General features: G+C 41.8%; 1 protein-coding gene across 7 annotated transcripts in view; it reads left to right on the top strand.

The window, feature by feature from the left end:
• The window catches only part of Veph1 (ventricular zone expressed PH domain-containing 1), a 254,919-nt gene that overhangs the window by 24,537 nt on the left and 211,665 nt on the right, over positions 1-18,717 (top strand). For 6 of the 7 annotated variants that reach the window (XM_008761051.4, XM_039102624.2, XM_039102623.2 and 3 more), the window contains one exon: positions 8,291-8,465. The exons of the other annotated variant lie outside the window; for it this stretch is intronic. In XM_008761051.4, coding sequence (XP_008759273.1) covers positions 8,291-8,465 — 175 coding nt within the window. The remainder of the gene's footprint in view (positions 1-8,290; positions 8,466-18,717) is intronic. 7 annotated transcript variants of the gene reach the window in all.

Below are 18,717 nucleotides of genomic sequence, written 5' to 3'. Positions count from 1 at the left end.
ATTTCCTAGAAAAACCATGAAAGGAAAGATACACGAGACATACTGCTTTCCAAGACACACTTGGAGGGGGCAGCTGAGGATGAAAATGTGGCCCAGTATATTTGGCAAAGTCAATGTACTAGAATGTTAACTCCAGAGAGTTAGCAGAAGTCGGGAGCCAGTGCCTATTTTTAAAAACCTCATTTATGAGGCAGCAAAATCACTCTTTCCCAACTCCCTTGCTTAGAAGACCTGGGGTCCTATGTTAATCATCTTTGCATTATCTGCTGTCTCAGCTCAGCTCCCACTGGGGGAGGGCCAGTGAATGAAATAATCCATGATGGCTGTCAATGGGTACAAAAGGGACCAGAAGTAACCCACAAACTAGGAAATACATATTTTTCTGCATTCTAAAAGAACTAGCCTGCTTGATTGTGCACACACTGCTCGTGCAGGCTTCCCCACTCAAGACTGTGTGACAGCTTTGAGTCCAAGGGACCTAGGGTGGCTCAGAGTGTTTCCTTCAGAATTCTTACTGGGGAGGCTGGTTTTATAAAGCAAAAACTTTACTCAACAAGCAATCCTCTTTCTGTCATGAATTTACCTATAGGGTGATCTTGGGCAAATTAACACTTGTGTGCTTTTATTGCCTCATCTATAAAGTGCAGATTATAGAAGTAATTGCCTTGTGGGTTTGTTTTAATGAGTAAATAACCAGATGCTAAATAAATAAAAAACTGTTCTGGATATGGGAAACATCATGTGATCATTAGCCCCAGTTGATATTATCATCTGCGGGAGACGATACCACACATCGCTCTCTGTTATTATTTGGCCTGTGTGTGTTAGGTGTGCGTGTGGAAGCCAGTGGTTGACACTGGGTGTCTTCCTCTATTTCTCTTCACTTTAGTTACTGAGTCAGGATCTCCTGACGAAACCAGAGCTAACCAGCTTGCCCTTCTCTCCACCTCCAAGTTCCAGGATAGTAGGCAGGCTACCACACCTACCCAGCTTTCATGTGTGTTTTGGGAACCCTAACCAGGGTCCTTATACTTGTGTGGCAAGTGCATCATCACCATGAGCCCACCCAGCATTTAACTCTTGACAACAAACTATCCCATAATTACATTGGTCGTTGTTTGTGTGTGTCTTCCCTCCCCAAATTGTTTTGCATTGTTGTTGTTGTTGTTGTTGTTGTTGCTGCTGCTGCTGCTGCTGCTGCTGCTGCTGCTGCTGCTGTTCTTTTGTTTTGTTTTGTTTTATCACTGAGCTAGTCCCAGGACCTAAAATACCCCTTGGCAAGCAGTAGGTACACTCGAGTGATGGTTACTGAATGAAGTGAAGTATGAGCTCAGAAGCAGTAACTATTCCGTGGCTTCCTGAACAACCATATTTCTGTCCAGTGGGCTTTTGGACGCCGTCCTTGGACAGGAGGATGAAATGTAACAGATGGGACAACCCACAGACCCTCTCTCTTCTCACCTATCAGAAAACCCACTGGGAAAACCAGCTGAATGTGTCGATAAGATTTCCACATGGCTGTACTAGTAGGAATCAAGCCGTCTGTCCGTCTGCTTGATGGGGCTGGGTGAATGTCCCGGGAGCTCTATTTTAATGAATGAGGTTGAGCATCTCTTGAGACTGTTGTTTTTCTATGGCTCCAGCTGAATTCAGCACCTGAGTGCAAAGGTGCTATGGCCCTGGATCTGTATCTCTTCTGTGTGGCTCTATTCTTTTCAATTTTAAAATACTGGCAAAGGTTCCCGAAGTGCACTTTCAAAAGGAAAGTCTCCACCAAGAGCTCAAATGGTGCCAGTCAAGCTGAGAAGTGGAACCCTAGGCCTCATGGAACAAGGCCCCGTTGTTTCCCATCCACGGCGAGCTGTGGTAGCTCGCAGGAGTATGTTCATTTCTACAATGCAGTGGCCTCCGTCTGTTCCCCGAGCTCTGCACGTGCAAAGTAGCATTCCCACCAGCCTGCTTACATTGATGCTGAGGGCCAAACTCTGTCATGGGCTGTGGCGTTATCAGTTGCTGGTGAAGTGGCTTACTTGTTGGAGAATGGTGACCATAGGACTTTTCTCTGCCTGTACCCCATTAGCAACTCTGTGATCCAAATAACTCTAAAGATAAAATGACTTGCTGTGCCCGGATCTGCTGTATCGGATGCCTTTGAAATGAAGCCCAGCCACTGCATAGCAGAAGTTGTTTGTTATCTGTTAGGTCCATGGGATTCTTCTTTACCAGTGTCATCCTGGCCCCCAGACCCTTATACACACCCTGCTGTCTGTCATCAGAAGCGCTTGTGGCTTTTGATATGGGAGGGGCTGTCTAGACATAGTTTTGAGACGGAGTGCCTTTTTGTTGGTGATTTCTGAGGACTTACATGAACTGTTTGCTCTTTTGCCTAATGTTTGACTTTTTTTGTTTCATTTGAGAGATTTCCAAATTATATGTGTGGGGAGAAGGCACAAAAATTGAGTGCACTGAAGTTTATTTTCTTTTTGCTTTGTAGTGATGACATTATACACATGAGGGGAGAATCTTCTGTTTTTGTACTGGATCCTGCTTCAGAGGCATTATAAAAAGAATGCAATCTGATTGGTTAAGAAGGCCTCTTTTTTTCATTGCTGCTGCCAAGGGCTAGCTCACTCCAGAGTTTAAAACAGGGTCTAATGATTTCCATCAGTCCAATCCCTCTCTGCATTTGTCTGTGCTTACGGTTAGCAAGACCCACTCCCTGAGATCACTGCCTTTGGTTTTGCAAATTACAGATAAACATACTTAAGACCATGGTACATACCTTTAATCCCAGCACTGAGGATCCAGAAACAGGCAAATCTCTGTGAGTTTGGGGCCAGCATGGTCTAGGTAGTGAGTTCCCGTTGGAAGTTTAATCGTCAGATGCCCCCATGTAATTAGGCTATAAATATAGCCTCGGAGGCAGCTGAGGCTTGGGGTAGAATCCAGGACTCTAGTAGAAGTAACTTGAGTGTGAATCCAAAGAAGCAGCAACCTAGAGTAATTGAGACAAGCGAAAAACAATGAATTAACTTTGCTGAACACATGACGAGTGTGCTGACACGACACATGTACTCAAGGAGTGTGCCAACACTCACATGTACTCGTGTTACTCGGAGGAGGTATCAGAAACCGAGATTGTTGGATAGCGTGTTCTATCATCACAGATGGAGACTCGGTTGTGAATACGTGTGTTCCTTTAAGCAGGTTCTGCCATGCTGATGATGGAATATACCTCAGTATCTCTCTGAGCTGACGAGTGAAGACTCCAGTTTCCTGCCTGGTTTCTTGGTACCTTGATAGCGTGAGAAGGATGTTCTGATCTGACCAAAGAGAGTCTCCCACTGCACATAAGTCTCTTGGTTTCACTATTATGAGTTAACCTCCTAGAATTCCTTAGGTGTGAGTTAGCCGCAGAAGATCCAAGCAGGATGAGTGCCAGGCCTAGGAGAGAGAAGACGCTTATCTTCCAGGGAGGCCTCATAACCTCCCACATCAACAGTCAGGCCCACATGTGCTTACTGGAAGAGGAGAGAAAGCAGACCAAGATACTCAGATAAGCCGTCTGAGAAGTCTCAAAGCAGGCAATGGATGGACCTCAGTGTCTATCTAGAAAATCGATGGAAAGAACTGGAAGAGCTTGAAGGGGCTCGAGACCCCAAAAGTACAACAATGCCAAGCAACCAGAGCTTCCAGGGACTAAGCCACTACCTAAAGACTATACATGGACTGACCCTGGACTCTGACCCCATAGGTAGCAATGAATATCCTAGTAAGAGCACCAGTGGAAGGGGAAGCCCTGGGTCCTGCTAAGACTGAACCCCCAGTGAACTAGACTGTGGGGGGGAGGTGGCAATGTGGGGAGGGTTGGGAGGGGAACACCCATAAGGAAGGGGAGGGGGGAGGGGTTGTTTGCCCGGAAACCGGGATAGGGAATAACACTCGAAATGTATATAAGAAATACTCAAGTTAATTAAAAAAAAAAAAAAAGAAAATCGATGGAATACAGGACTTAGTTAGATTGTGTCAGACATTTTGTTTGTTTGTTTCTGATAACTAGGAAAACATAAATGTTTAAGCAAAAGATATTTAATTAGTTTGTTTAGAGAATTTTAGCCATAGAGAAGGGTTAGGCACACACCCTATATCATGGAGCTCAAATGAGGTTAACAGAACCTCATTTCTCCCAGCTTGCCTTGCCAACCTCATGTTTCTTCAAGTTTCAGTTAGGCTCTCTTCTGCCTGCTGAAGTCACATGATAGCGGCACCCATAAACTCTTAGTACCTTGAATCCAGCAGGAAAATCACCATCATGAATCTCTTCCAAAGAATCCCTAATTAAATTCAGTGAAATGCTTATTCTTGAAGCATCATTTGGATCAGGGGAATGTTCTCTCTCTCTCTCTCTCTCTCTCTCTCTCTCTCTCTCTCTCTCTCTCTCTCTCTCCTCCTTTCCTTTCTCTGTTAGGCTGAGTCACTTAACACTTTTTGAGACCAAGGTGGAAATGTTGTCATTAAAAGAACTGGAAAGCTCCTCTAAGGAATTAATGAAGACTCTCAACGAGAGAGAGAGAGAGAGAGAGAGAGAGAGAGAGAGAGAGAGAGAGAGAGAGAGAGAGAGAGAGAGAGAGAAGAAAGCAGACTGTTCAGCTGAGATCTGAGGTGCAAGAAAAACCACAGCAAAAACATTTCCTGTGACTTTAGGGAGTGTTTTGGACTCAATACCAAGATAGGAGTGCTCCAAAATAATGACCCCCAACTCACTAACCTGAGTGTCTCGGCTACCCCGTAACATTTCCTTTACTTCCTCCTGGCACTGGCACTGGCATTGACACTGCCATTATGGTACTGTTGGCTGACTTGGACCCACCACTTCATGTCATGGTCACTTATATGTGTGGATATGCACAGAATATTCAACCTTGTACTCATCACTTAAAAACTACCTAAAAAGGGAACATGTAGGCCTGGGCCTCTTTTCCCAGAGGAACTCATGTCTTGATGAGACCTCAGTAAGCGAGGCTTTGTACAAAGTCCCAGATCAAAATTAATCGAATGAAAGTGAGCAAGTTCTCATGTGTTCAGTCAATTTCTGCAACCTTACTTGGGAAGCATCTGTTCAAATCCTTTGTGTTCTCCTTTGGCTCTGTGCCTTTTTGATTGACTGAAGTTTATATGTATATATTCCTGTTATGGCTAGACCTTTGTTGAATAAATGGATCACACATATTATATGTCCCTTGGATTATCTTTTCATTCCTTAGAATATTGCTGGATTAGAAGTCCTTATTTTTATCCAGTTTACATTTCCTTTTCTATGGTAATATTTTAGTTAAATTTAAGGAGCTGTTCCCTGACCCAAAGCCACTGGGGACACCGACCATGTTCCTTACGCACTGTTATTTTGTGTTTTACTGTTAGATGTGCAGTTTGCCTGGAATTTATTTTTACTTTGGTTGGTATAAGGGTCAAGACACTGTCTTCTCCTATTTAGTATCCTCTTTGATCTAACTGCCCCATGTCTAAGATGTCACAACGCTGCTCAGAGTCACCGTAGCAGTGTGGCAGTCTTGGCCTCGTGTTCCTTCTTTGATCTTTATTATAGGGCTTGTGCTAAAATGAAATTCTAAATTCCATACTGACTAAGGATGTAACTTTCCCTTTAAGCTACTGAGGGCACTTCATGAATGAAAATGGTTCTGGATTAACACAGCTCTAGTCAGGATGCAGGCTCACCTGCTGTAACAAAGGTCAGTCAGTTAAGCTATACAGAGCATTTTTATCTCTCAGCACACAATTCAAAAATGTCAGTCTAGAGCTAATGTGGAAGCTCCCCTTTTCTCTGAACCATACACAGTTTCTAACTCATGGTCATAGACAACTGCTTCGGTCCCTGTTACCAATTCTTTGTTCCAACTAGATGTAAAGAGGACGATGATTAAAGAGCCAAGTCACATCACGTTAATAGTGGCCTAGGAGTTGAACAGTTAAGCTTTCCTTATCTCATTGTTTTGCACCTGGCCATGTCTGACAGCAGGGAAGATGGGAAATGCTGTGTGCAATCTTGTGGCTATCCCCACCAGAAACTGATTACTAAGGAAGAAGGACATTCACATTTACTGATGGACAGTCTATCCCACCTCCCTTGCCCACCATTCCTGGCTCCCCTTCAATGCCCATAATCTGATGCAGATTAAACCCAGACAGTTACTCAGTGTGCACCCCGTTTGGAGCGTAGTCATTATGTGACCTTCTCTCCAAGGTCATTGGCCCTTTAGCAGCCTGAGAAGTCTTCCTGGGCCAGTCAGTTGATGTTGTGTCTGTCGTGAGACCTGTTTATCAGAGACTGCTTGATGGGAAATGTGATGACAGTCACTATTACAAATGATCTAGGGAGTTGGGTGGCCTCTGTGGTGAGCCAGCGAGAGGGAGGCAAAGCCAGGAGTGGAATCCAGAGTCTGTTTTCCCTCACATGCCCTCCTCCCCAACACATTGTTTCTTTGTGACAGGCGTCACTACGAATCCACACTGTCTTCTTTTTTCTTTCTTCTTATCCACTTCCCACTCCTGTAGGTATGGTGTAAGCATGTGTACATGTTTGTATGTGTCTGTATATCTCGGTGTGTGCTTGCATGTGGAGGCCAGAGGTTGATGCTGGGTGTCTTCCTCTGTTGCTATGCCCTATTTTTGGAGGCCAGGACTCTCTCACTAACCATGAAACTCACCAATTTGACAAGATTAACAAGCCAACAAGCCCTGAAGATCACCCTGTGTCTGCCTTCCCAGTGCTGGGATTTCAGGCACATGACATCTCGTGTTCAGGTTTTAACATGGGTGACAGGCAGTGGCCATCTCTCAGCGCTATTTGTTCATTATTCAGTTGATCATGTTTATTGAGGACTGACCAAAGCCTAGAATTGGAAGTAGTAGAAAGCACAACCTATGGGTGGAATGAGAAGTACATTTCACACAGAAAAAAGCAGCCCCTCTTATTTATAATAGAAGGATAGAAGGCAGTTCCCAAACACACTGTATATAATACAGCTCTGCTCTTAGTCTGAGTGGTAGGGAAAGTGGAATATATGTACACATCAATTATATAATTGAGCTAAAATTTTTCCTAATTGTATAACTAAGTGCCAATGACAGGATCTATGAGACATGTAAAATAAGTCATGAAATAAATAGAGTTATTTTAAGATCTAGATGCCTTCAGGTTTTAGTTTTATTTTATTTTTTTCTTTTAAATATCATTAGCTAAAATTTTAGCATTTTTAATTGACACATGGCTGTCCATTTATCTGTGTGCAGTGTGTTTCTGTCAATACTTGTAATGTAAAATCAGCATTTCCTCCCCTTGAACTTTTATCATGTATTCTGCCAAGCTTTACATACCTGCACTTGTCCTATACAAATGTTTTCCCACCCATTACCTGATCTCATTCAGTCCTCTTCCATACTGTTTATGCAAAATCACCTTCTTCTACACTTGTGAGAAGATGTAGTGTTTGTATTGCCACAACTATCTAATTACATTTTACAGTGCTCTCCACTTCTATTCATGTTGTTAAAAATCATTTCATTTTGCTGGAGAGGTGGCTCAGTGGTTAAAAGCACTGACTGTTCTTCCAGAGGTCCTGAGTTCAATACCCAGCAACACACACAAATATATCACATTTTATGCATCCACCCATCCTTGATTGGTTCTGAAAAACAAACTTGTCAGCATTCCTTTGGTTGTTTTTCACAAATATAAACCCGATGATCTGTCCCTCGCCTTCATCCCTGGTTGCCCTCAGAAATTGGTTCCAAACCCACCATTTTCCCAGTATATTCACGCCCGCTGGCCTTTCTATTCTGCCAGTTTTCCCACATATCACACTACAACCACACATAGTTACCCACAGTTCCCTAGGTGCACCATGTTCTCCCTCACCTCTGTGCCCCCAGAGTGGCTCTTCTCCAGTCTTTGCCCCACCATTGCCCAACTACCCCCAACTCATCCCCTCGGTCTCAGCTAAGGCATCCATTTCTCTGGAAGTCTTTCTTGACACTTCCTGGCTGGATGTGTTCTCCTCAGCACCTTGCACCTCACAGGTCATGCCTTCCTCCTATGCTATCAACTGCCCCCAAGTCTTCCTGTAAGACCAAGCGGGGCACATGCAGTGTGACCAGGGCAGGGCCTGTGTTTTCACAGCTGTGCTCTAGCAGCCCTGCGAATATTTTTGAGGTGAATGAATAATGAACGGAAAATAAGCTGCTTGTTTGTTGCCTTCTTGTATTTCCTCAGAATTACAACCGGACCCCTGTGATGGTCTTAGCTGTACCCATCGCAGTGAAATTCCTCCACAGAGGCAGCAAGGAGCTGTGTAGGAACATGTCCAACTACCTGTCCTTGGCTGCCATCACCAAGGCCGATCTCCTGGCTGACCACACTGAAGGGATAGTAAAGAGCATACTCCAAGGTACAGTGCAAGAACTGAGCTGGGAATGTGTTTAACAGAAATTTAATAAAGTGCTTAATGGCGCCTATGAGTGAGGCCTAGCACATAAGGGGAGAGTTAGATTTTATTTTCTTTGCTGCTGGTTGGCTTGTGACCATGCCAGCATGTTTCCTGGGCCATCTGACTTGGCCTCTCTTTTGCCTGGTGAATGAGGTACTGATATTCACTGCGAAGGGAATTTCCTGCCAGTCCTATGGGTCTCAGTCTAAAGAACCTGTCACCCATGATTACTGTCAGGATCTCCAGTTCCTTTTACTTTGATTTTCAAAAGTAAGAAGTGTCTTTGGTTATGTAAAATACACAGAGCCAGACATGGTAGTACATGCCTCTAATCCCAAGACTTGGGAAGCAGAGGCAGGTGAGTTCAAAGCATACCTTTTCTACATAGTGAGTTCCAGATTAACCAGAGCTATGTAGTGAGATCTTGTCTCAAAATAAAACAAAGATAAGATACACAGGAAAATATGTGATGGCTTCTCTAACTCAAAGGGCTTGAGATTGATTTATAAGTACATTAAATACCAACAAAAGGATATCTTTGTTGTTACATCATTTGGATCAAGAAAAGCTCAAACTAATCCACACATAATATACATTTTTGTTTGTTTTTATTCTTTACCTATCTGAAACCTTGTTTTGCTTAAACAAAACAAAATGGAGTGCAGGTCAGAGGATAATATATCAAATGACTTGATATATATCCAGGTATTCCCAGTCCACTGATAAAAATTCCTGAGGTTCACAGGTATTGCTACCCATAGATTGCCTCTTGATTCAGACCTCATGGGCTCAACTTCTTGCAGAGTGCTCCTGTGTTCCTAGTCCCAGGTTTCTTAGAGTCTGCAAGAATGTCCTGGATGTGCCCAGGGTGCCCAGGCCAGCCCGTAGTCTATGAACTTTTTACCAGGCCTCCCAGCATAGTACACTGTGGTCTCATCCTCCCCCTGACTCTGAATCCTAGAAGGGTCCATATGGGAGATTCATGCTAACCTACGAGCCTCTGCCCTCGTGAGCTACTCACTTAAAACTTCAGGAGCCACAAGTTCTCCAACCAGGAGTTCCATGTTTCCAGCCTCTGGCAGGAAAACAATCGTCTTTCTCCTGGTGCTATGCCTTGGTAGGCAGGCTCAAAAGAGGTTGCTTATTTCAGGTGTCACTCTGCTTTACTGTGTTTGCAGCAAGATAGAGGGTACTCTTTCGAGATGTGTGGATCCAGATGAGCAAGGCAAGAGGTTCAATCACCACGGTTGAAAAAGAAAATCAAATCAAAATACACACACACACACACACACACACACACACACACACACACACGTACCCATCCACTTCTACCACCACCACCAACAACAACAGCAATAACAATAACAACCAAAACAAACACAAAGCATTCCCTTTCATTCCTTGATATCTAAAAGAAACTGTCCACCCATAGCCCCTGGTCCACCCCATCTTTCCACACACCCTGCCTTACCCCACTAGTGGCTACCACCCCATCCTCAGGGTGCCTACTGCCTGCCAAGGACCAAGGTGTTTTCTCCTCCTGAAGCTCAAGTATCAGGTGTCCCTGATACCTGAGGGGTTCCTCAGTGTCACCCTAGACTTCTGGCCTGTCTAGCTCACTGTCTGCCAGACACCCAGATATGTCTGAGCACCACGGATGGTGGTGTATGTCACTCAAACCCGTGCTCACTGGAAAGATTTGCCGTTAACAATATTAGCTAGTGCTTTTGCTCCTAATTTCCTTTGGCCTCAGAGTAAAATTGCTAATTTTTACTTCACATGTGATTAAATTTGCTGCAAGTCCAGAAACACAATTATGCTTTTATGTTCACCACCTTGAAAACATTTTTTGAAAACAAATTGCATAAAAATTACTGACACAACAAGCACCTTAAAACTATAGGAAGCAGACTTATGAGCAATAGCTCTATATAAAAATGAATTTTCTTTTCCCAGCTGCCAGGAGCTAAGCTCATGGTTTTGGGGCTTTTGAAATGTTATTTCAGTGACAAAGAGGTCTTTGAAACACAAAATAAACTCTAAATTCACTGCAAGCATCTGAAATAAACAAATGATTTGGCTTATTTGATCCAGCATTATGCAAATTGCCATCAAATGAATGGTAACTTGACCTATGAATGGCTGGGCCCTCGTAGTCCAGGGTTTTGGCTTTGAGGACTGATGGGACGATAAATCCCCTCCCACATCTCAAGTGAGTTGTAGAGCAGAAGGGATTTTGAGAAATGAGTTCTTTGCTCTGCAAGTCTTCAGCTGATACTTGCCACCGGTGAGCAGCTTTAATGAGCTCCTTGGTATGTGTCTGTCTTCATCACCTGTAGTTTCTTCTCACCATTAGACTGTCTTCTTTGATCCATAGTACCCTCTTCTTCATTCCCCAAGACTTCTACTCTCAGGAAAAGGTTAGTAGCCATCTGTTCAATGGCAACACTTACAATAACATTATGGTAATCAAATCAGACAACGTTCATTCCAAACATTGTGTTAATCCATTTGCGCTGACTAGATCAGCGCTACCTGTGAGACCTGCTGAGCAGAAATCCTATTATCCCATTTTACTGGGCAGCAGTAACACTTTAAGTAAGAGAAGACTTTAATATATGTGACTTGATGGAGAGGATAAAGAAGAGGAAGAAGACAGGAGGAGGAAGAGAAGGAGGGACAAGGGAGAATGAAGACAAAGAAAGGAGAAAGGAAAAAGAAGAAAGTAAGGAGAATCGGGGAGGGGAAGAAGAGAAGGAGGAATGAGTGGATAAAAAGGGTAGGAAGAAGAGAGGAATGAAAAGGAAGAAGATAGGGGAAGAGAAAGAGATGGAGAGAAAGGAGACGAGCAACTCTTTGTTAGCACATGACTGGAGGTCCATGAGCAGATCAGATTTCCCATTGACTTGACTCGAGCCTCAGTGGTGACCCTGAAATCTGTGGCTCATTACCCTTCTGTTGTATGTATTGCTTTATTTTATGTCCCATAGCATGGACCTTTACACGGTCCAGTTCACACCGTTATGAACACCCAATTACACAAAGTCCACATCCAATCACATTTTCCACTTTCAACCCAACTCTGGCAGCCTGTTTCTGAACTGATGCATCCTCACTGCCATCAGGCAGTGTATATCAGTTGTCTGCTGAGATCATGAGCTACCTCAGAAAAGAAAGGAGATGGCAGTGGGCCGCAGCAGAACCACGTGAGTGTGGAGTTAGGAAGCAGTGGATCCCATGTGTGCAGGTAGCTGTGTGAATGAGCAGGGACTATGTGGAAGCCACCAATCTCCACCTCGTCCTTTTGTATGTGAGCAGCTGACTAGGATTAAACCCTGCCATTTCATCCCAGAGCCACATGTACTGTGCAATTCCAGCCCCACTGCATACTGGCTGTGCTTGTATTTTTCTGAGCATTGGTTTCTTCATGTGTAAATTGAGGTGTTCAGACAATGGCCTTCATCTAACAACCCAGTTAGAGAAGTATTAGCTAAGATGGTGATGGTAACAATATGACAGCCTGCTTATATTTGAGTGACTTCGGTGCCAGGAGAGCCAGGGCTTCTTGGGAAAACCCACATCTTGCTGGAGTATTTGATTCTTACCATAACCTAGATGTTTTTTCCCTGCGGCCTTTCACTTTAAGCCAGAGCCTTCCTCTTGGGCCTCTTTGGCGTGATGAGCTTTCGAAGATGGAGCATCATTCATCACAGCTGTTTTCTCTCCAGTCATAACAAGCAGGTTCCCTTCTAATGCACAGACTTAGCCAAAGATGACCTAATTCTGAGTCACTCTGCAAGATGTACTCTGGTCCCTTCCCTGTGGGCTGACCTCTTGAAGTCTCTCTGGTTTTCTTGTCAGCACACTATGCCGTGGCTAGTTCATAATATCTAAGCTCTGTCTCTGTAAGAGCATACATGGATGCGCTCCCTGTTTAGAAGCTTAATGCACCCACCATCCACACAATCACATCTTTAATTTCTACTGATCTCATCTTCCGCTACTGTCTCCAAAGGTTTTCTTTAACACACACACACACACACACACACACACACACACACACACACACACACACACACACACACGCTATTTTATATATTCAGCAATCTCTCCTGTATTCTGGGTTTTAAGTCGATCTTTTAAGCTTCACACGGCACTTCCACTTTTAAGTATCTGATGTTTTCTCCACCACGGGATTCAGTCCAATGTGTCTGCAATTATTCCAAGGCCTTTATCAATTACAAATTTCTTGGACAATGCCACTCTTGCCTTCAACACATATGAGCATATGAGGTTCAGGGCCTCGGTTGCTGGTGCTGTTCACCCTTGCTTAGATTTGACTCATAATGCTTCATTGATTCTATTGTTCAAAACTCTGTTATTTTTACAAATCAAATTCCTCATATATTTATAATTCAGTTGTGAGAAATCATAAGAAATGGGAGTATGTATTTATACCTAAAGGAAAATGTTTGAAAAATTCCAAGCCAAGCTTTGCAACTATTACCGCATAGGTAGGTAGAGTTTATCTTAAATCTAAGTGTAAACTTTATTTTACACAAATTGCTTAGATTCCACTTATCTGATTCCTATTCTATGAATTCTCACAGTAAGAAGGAGAATTGTAAAAAAAGAAAGAAAGAAAGAAAGAAAAGAAAAGAAAACCCTCTTTTTGGAAGAAGAATTAAAAGTACAGAGTGTTCAAGGATTGGGTGCTAAGGGTGAGCAAACTTGAGTGGCAGCAAGTCTGTTACACTGTTGCCTCTAATTCAGCCACCAGGAAAAACCCTGTCAAACAGCTCTGTTGGAACATGTTAACAAATAATACAATGAATTAGAACCTTACCCTAATTTTCAAGATAGTTGAAAGGAAGTATATGTTCCATCTAATTCTGCAAGTCTGGTATATCCACAAACCAACACCAGAGAAAGGGCATTATCAGAAAAGAAAATACACCGTCATCTTAGTCATGGATATAGCTGTTCACAGCAGGAATGAACACATTAGGAAAACACTCTAGCGACGCTTGGAGGAAACGAGGTAACATTTACTGAGTGCAGACTAGAGCTTACTAATTGACTCATATTGTTCCTCCATGTATTCTGTGACTGAGGAACTGTTGCTAACCCATTTTATAAAGTGCATAGTGACCCAGTGGATTTGTCCCAGGAATACAAAATAGTTTCCTATTTGAATTGCCCAATAGTAAAACCTGAGTAGGAAGAGATCGTGTTAATAGTAAACATATCTTATAAAATTATAACAAATCAAACTAGAAAATTTTGAGAACTTCCTTACCTTAATTAAGAGGATTTTTGTCCATTTGACAGTGAATGTCTCTAAGTCCAGGAAAGAAACAAAGATGCTACTGTATCATTTCTATTTATTATGGCACTGGAGAGCATATCCTAGATGCCCCCCAAAAATTACAATACTCATTATACAATCATACAGGAATGAAAAATATTATATACAACTTCTAGAAAACGATATAAATAACTTTTGATAATAAAATTATAAATTATTTTGAAAGTAGTTGAATAAGGCCCGAAGATGTGGGTTGCTATACCATCTTCATGGATGGGAAACATTGGTGCAGCAAAGATAGCGTTTCAATGAGTTTAGTGAAATTTTAATGAAATACTGATGGACCATTTGGTGAAATGTGGCCAACTGATTTTAAAATATCGAGTCAGATAAAGTGAGTCAGACAAGAAGGAGAACTTGCCTGTGAAGTCATAGCAATTCTTGCCACATAGCAGTGCTGCAAAAAGAGAAAAACAAAAATGAAAACCATCCCGTAATAGAGTGGAGAGGGCAAAGACAAACCCAGTCAACCATGTGGTGGGAATCTTTGCGACAGAAAAGTAGACTACTCATTTGCTGAAATAATCATCCGTATCAAAACACACAGAAAGTGAGACAAAGACCTAAATTCAAAATGTGAAACTCTAGCTTTTTCCAGGCTCCAATTAGTAATTAGCAATACCCTTATTCTAACAAAGAATATCTACAAAAATAAACCCAGATTAAAATTATAACAATGAAAGAAAAGTCACACAAGGCCCTTTTGGATTAAAAACTAAAACAAGGATGTCACTGGATGGTGACTTTACTTTCTGCCCAAGTTACACCGCGTGTAATTTTACATCGTGCAATGTCGGAGAGGTTGTCTGTGCTCCTGAATAATTCTCCAGGCTTATTCTTTGCTGTGTGACGATGGACCATGCTGCTTGTATCAGAAAACAGAAACCTACCCAGGGCCCACTGTACTGTGAGTTGCCGTATCTTTCACCCACGAAACTGACAGCATTATAAAAGGCCTATAAGATGAGTGTCTTAAACTTCACCTGGTTATTTGTGGGTCCATGAGGAAGCTCTTTGCAGATAACTGACTTGTCACTCTGTGAGGCTATGCTTGTCCCTTATATCACATCTGCACACAGCACTGGCCTGTCCTTTGCCTCTCTGAATCAGAGGCAGAATTTTTATACAGACCTTTTGCACAAGCCACAAGATGCCCTTAAATGATTTGAAATTTAAGTAGAAAATCTTTGAGAAAACACAATGTGGTCCCGGCAAGAGTACACATTCTGACTTGCTGGCAACAACCTGGAAAAGACTGTTCAGTTAATTATGATAAATTTACCTCATTTCTTTCTCTATGTGAGACAAAATTCAAACTATTAAATCATGAGCTGTCTCAAAAAAATGGAGAAGTCTGGCTCCTCACATGTTATGTCAGTAATTTTACTTACCACACATGACCGATGACACTTAACTAGATAAAATTCCTACACTCCACACAATATTCAGCCCACTGGTAATTGTGGTTCTTCCTGTCACTGGTACCATCATTCCCACTTCTAATTGAGTATCTGCAGTGCACTAAGTTCATATAAAAATACTGGAGGCAGAGCCAGATCCATTCACTGAATTTCATAATCCCTAGAGAGATGCTCAGCCATTAAACATTCTTGACAGGTGCTGGAGAGATGGCTCAGTGGTTAAGATGCTTGCTCTGTAAACTGTGCAATCACAGGACCTGATTTTTGCATCCCAGAATCCATGTAACAAACCGATCATGGGGTTTCACACACCTGGAACCTCAGGAATGGGTGAAGCAGAGAAAGGAGAGAGAATCTGAGGTTCAGTGGATGCAAGCCTAGCAGGATAAATTAGTAAATGTAAGCTTTAGACTCACACAGAGACACCTAACAAAGGGAAAAGGCAGAGTGATCAAAGAAAGCACCTGATGCCCTTCTCTAGCCTCTAGACACGCACATAGGTGTGTGCACCTGCACACAAACATGTGTGTACACATACACGCATGCAAAATCTATGACACAATTATTGCTTCTTAAAAGTTCCAGATTTTACTACTTCACACACGGTTAGGGGAGCATCACTAGCCTTTCTCCACACAGGTAGTCACACAAACCATAGACATACTATTATATGTCGTATGTACATTTTCATGCTAGTGACCCGAGTCATCATGTACAACTACTCTTGTCTTAGTTTTAATTTAAGAGGAGGTATTCAGTGCTTCTTTGTTACTGATTTTTTTTTTGTAGATTTCTTTTGACAGACTAAGGATTTACTAATTTTACATTACCACTAACAGACTGATTTTCACTATGGAAAGAGTAAAGTTTCGTTCTTTAAGTTGAAATCCTATTATAAGTATCCCACTTGAATATTAACATGAGTAGGAAGAGATTAAACATAGTGTGGTAAGCAGTCTTTCCAATCGTGGTTCTAGAAATGGAGAGAAAAAGACTTCCTAGTGGCCAAGTGGCCGGCTCCGAGCTGGCGCATGTCACTCTGCACCTTCATAATTTCACCAGCAGATGTTGCTGTGAGGTAAAGAAAACCTGGCCAGCCTGGATTGTGTGCGTGCTGATCCGAAAACACAATAATCCTAAGGCTCGTCCCTTTGTGATTGTTTTGTTTCCCGGCTTATCTATGTGTTAGCACCTGAGAAGGACATGAGAAAATAGTTTAAGAAATGTTTTATTTCAAAAGAGATTGCATGCGCCAGAAAACACTTTTATGTACAAATACTTATGTGTATATTTGCTTTAAAAGTCTGTGTTTGAGGAGGGATTTTGTTTTGTTAGATAATGTAAGAAGTGTGAGGATTCGTTGCGATTAGTTGAGTGTATCTGTTCATTGGTAAGCCAGTACTCGGTGGTGCCAGGATTTAAAGACTGGATTTCTGACCTGAGGGCCTGCAACTTTCTTTAGCTCTTCAGATTGATTGCCTCAAGGATCAGTAACCTGATACCTTCACAGTCATAGAACCCACGAATAACACAAATACACCATTGCTTTAGTCAGGGCCTTTATGCTTAGTCATGCTGCTTCTTAACCGGCTAAAGGACAATTTTAGAAATATCTGTTCCTGGTATATTTTTTGAAAAAAAAAAACATAAGATCTTATTATTTGTTGATCTAGTTCTCATTACTGTGAAGACAAGCACGAAACTATAAAATCAAGCTCTGATATCCCATGATAGATACTTAATAATTAAATGTTCTGAATATAAAGTAATTAATACTTAAAGGCCAATTGCTACTGTAATAGGCAAGGAAAATATCAACTGTGCTTTGTTCACGTACACAAATGTCACCCTACTAATCATACATAAATACACATAGAGTGACCAGCTGTCCCAGTTTGCCCAGGGACCTGGTAGCTTGGATAAAGCCAGAACAGGCCCAGAAAAACCAGAAAACTTAGTCACTGTACATTATACAAGTACTGATATTAAGCATATAGATAGTATTATATATCAGTAACATACATTTTCATCCAAATGACCAGATGACTCATCTTGTACAATTATCCTACTATGCCATTACATGGTAATTCTCTCAGTAGCGTCATTGAGAATACAACTATGTTCATTGGTGCTAAACCAAGGGGATATTTTGTCACAGTTCCACAAATTACTTAAGTCTTCTGATACCCTTACACGCTAGAACTCCTTAAGCACTGTTAGTTTTTCAGTTAGCTTCCTGAGAATTTGTAAAATACATTTTTTCATATGTACACTGGGTGCTTTGAAAAAAATACAATGCTTTGTCTTTTTAGGTTTTTTTTTCCTCTAATAATTGGATCTGGATAAGATGCAACAACCAATAATGGATTTAAAAACATATTTTTCAAAGAAGTCAAGGAGAAAGCAAGCCAGAGCTGGCTTTATGGTCACCAGACCATGCTGCTGCTAATAAGTGACTGCTTTAAATCTCATGCTGTAACATGACAGCTGAAATTCTAGCCATTGTTATTGCATTTAAAACAGACAGAGAAATCACATAGAACAGTAGTTCATCGGTGAGCAGAACATGGCAAAGTAACACTGAGAAACATTGGAATCTTCTTAGTGACTGGGTGTACCACTAACACTAGAATTCTCTTACTTCAGAGGTACAATGGAGATAAAGGGAGAATCAAAAGACCTTGGACACTATCTATCCAGACTTACTGCGGTAGCACATGAAATGTCTACACTTATAACCCAATAATGTCTTTGTTTTCTCCTGTTTGCTTCTTCATTGCCCTCAATCAATTAATTCGATCAGCATCACCAACCCCTGACAGATACTTACCAGTCAAATGTTCTAAATAAGATAATTAATACTTAAACGCAAATTTACTATAATAAACTAGGAAAACATTAGCTGTGCTTAGCTTTCGCACACAAAGTGTAACTGTACTAGTCATACATAAATACATTAAACGCAAATTTACTATAATAAACTAGGAAAACATTAGCTGTGCTTAGCTTTCGCACACAAAGTGTAACTGTACTAGTCATACATAAATACATTCTAGAGTGACAGCACACACCATGTACAGTATACAGTTAATATTGTCAGCATATGCATGTGTACTAATCTTGGCTCGTGCCTTCTGAGGCATCCAGACAGATCTCATTTGTGCAGGCACGTGTAAAGAGAGGAAAAGCACGCCTAACTCTCTAAAACTCGATCCAATATGTCTTCCAGATGAGAATTCAAACAATATAGAGAAGAGCTAAACAGAGACTTAGCATGCGGCCACTGTATCGGAAATGTTGAGTTGTATAATTCTTAAGAGTGGAAGACTGGCCTACGTATCCGCTTATAACTGTGACTAATTTCGTTACAGACTCATAGGCCTCACTGTATAGATTTCAAGAATTGTATGAAGCTGTACAAATT

Source organism: Rattus norvegicus, chromosome 2 (assembly GCF_036323735.1).
Source record: "Rattus norvegicus strain BN/NHsdMcwi chromosome 2, GRCr8, whole genome shotgun sequence".
In the NCBI taxonomy this organism is placed as follows: Eukaryota; Metazoa; Chordata; class Mammalia; order Rodentia; family Muridae; genus Rattus; species Rattus norvegicus.
The sequence above is the reverse complement of the archived record's forward strand: the minus strand, read 5'-3'. Positions and strand labels throughout refer to the sequence as shown.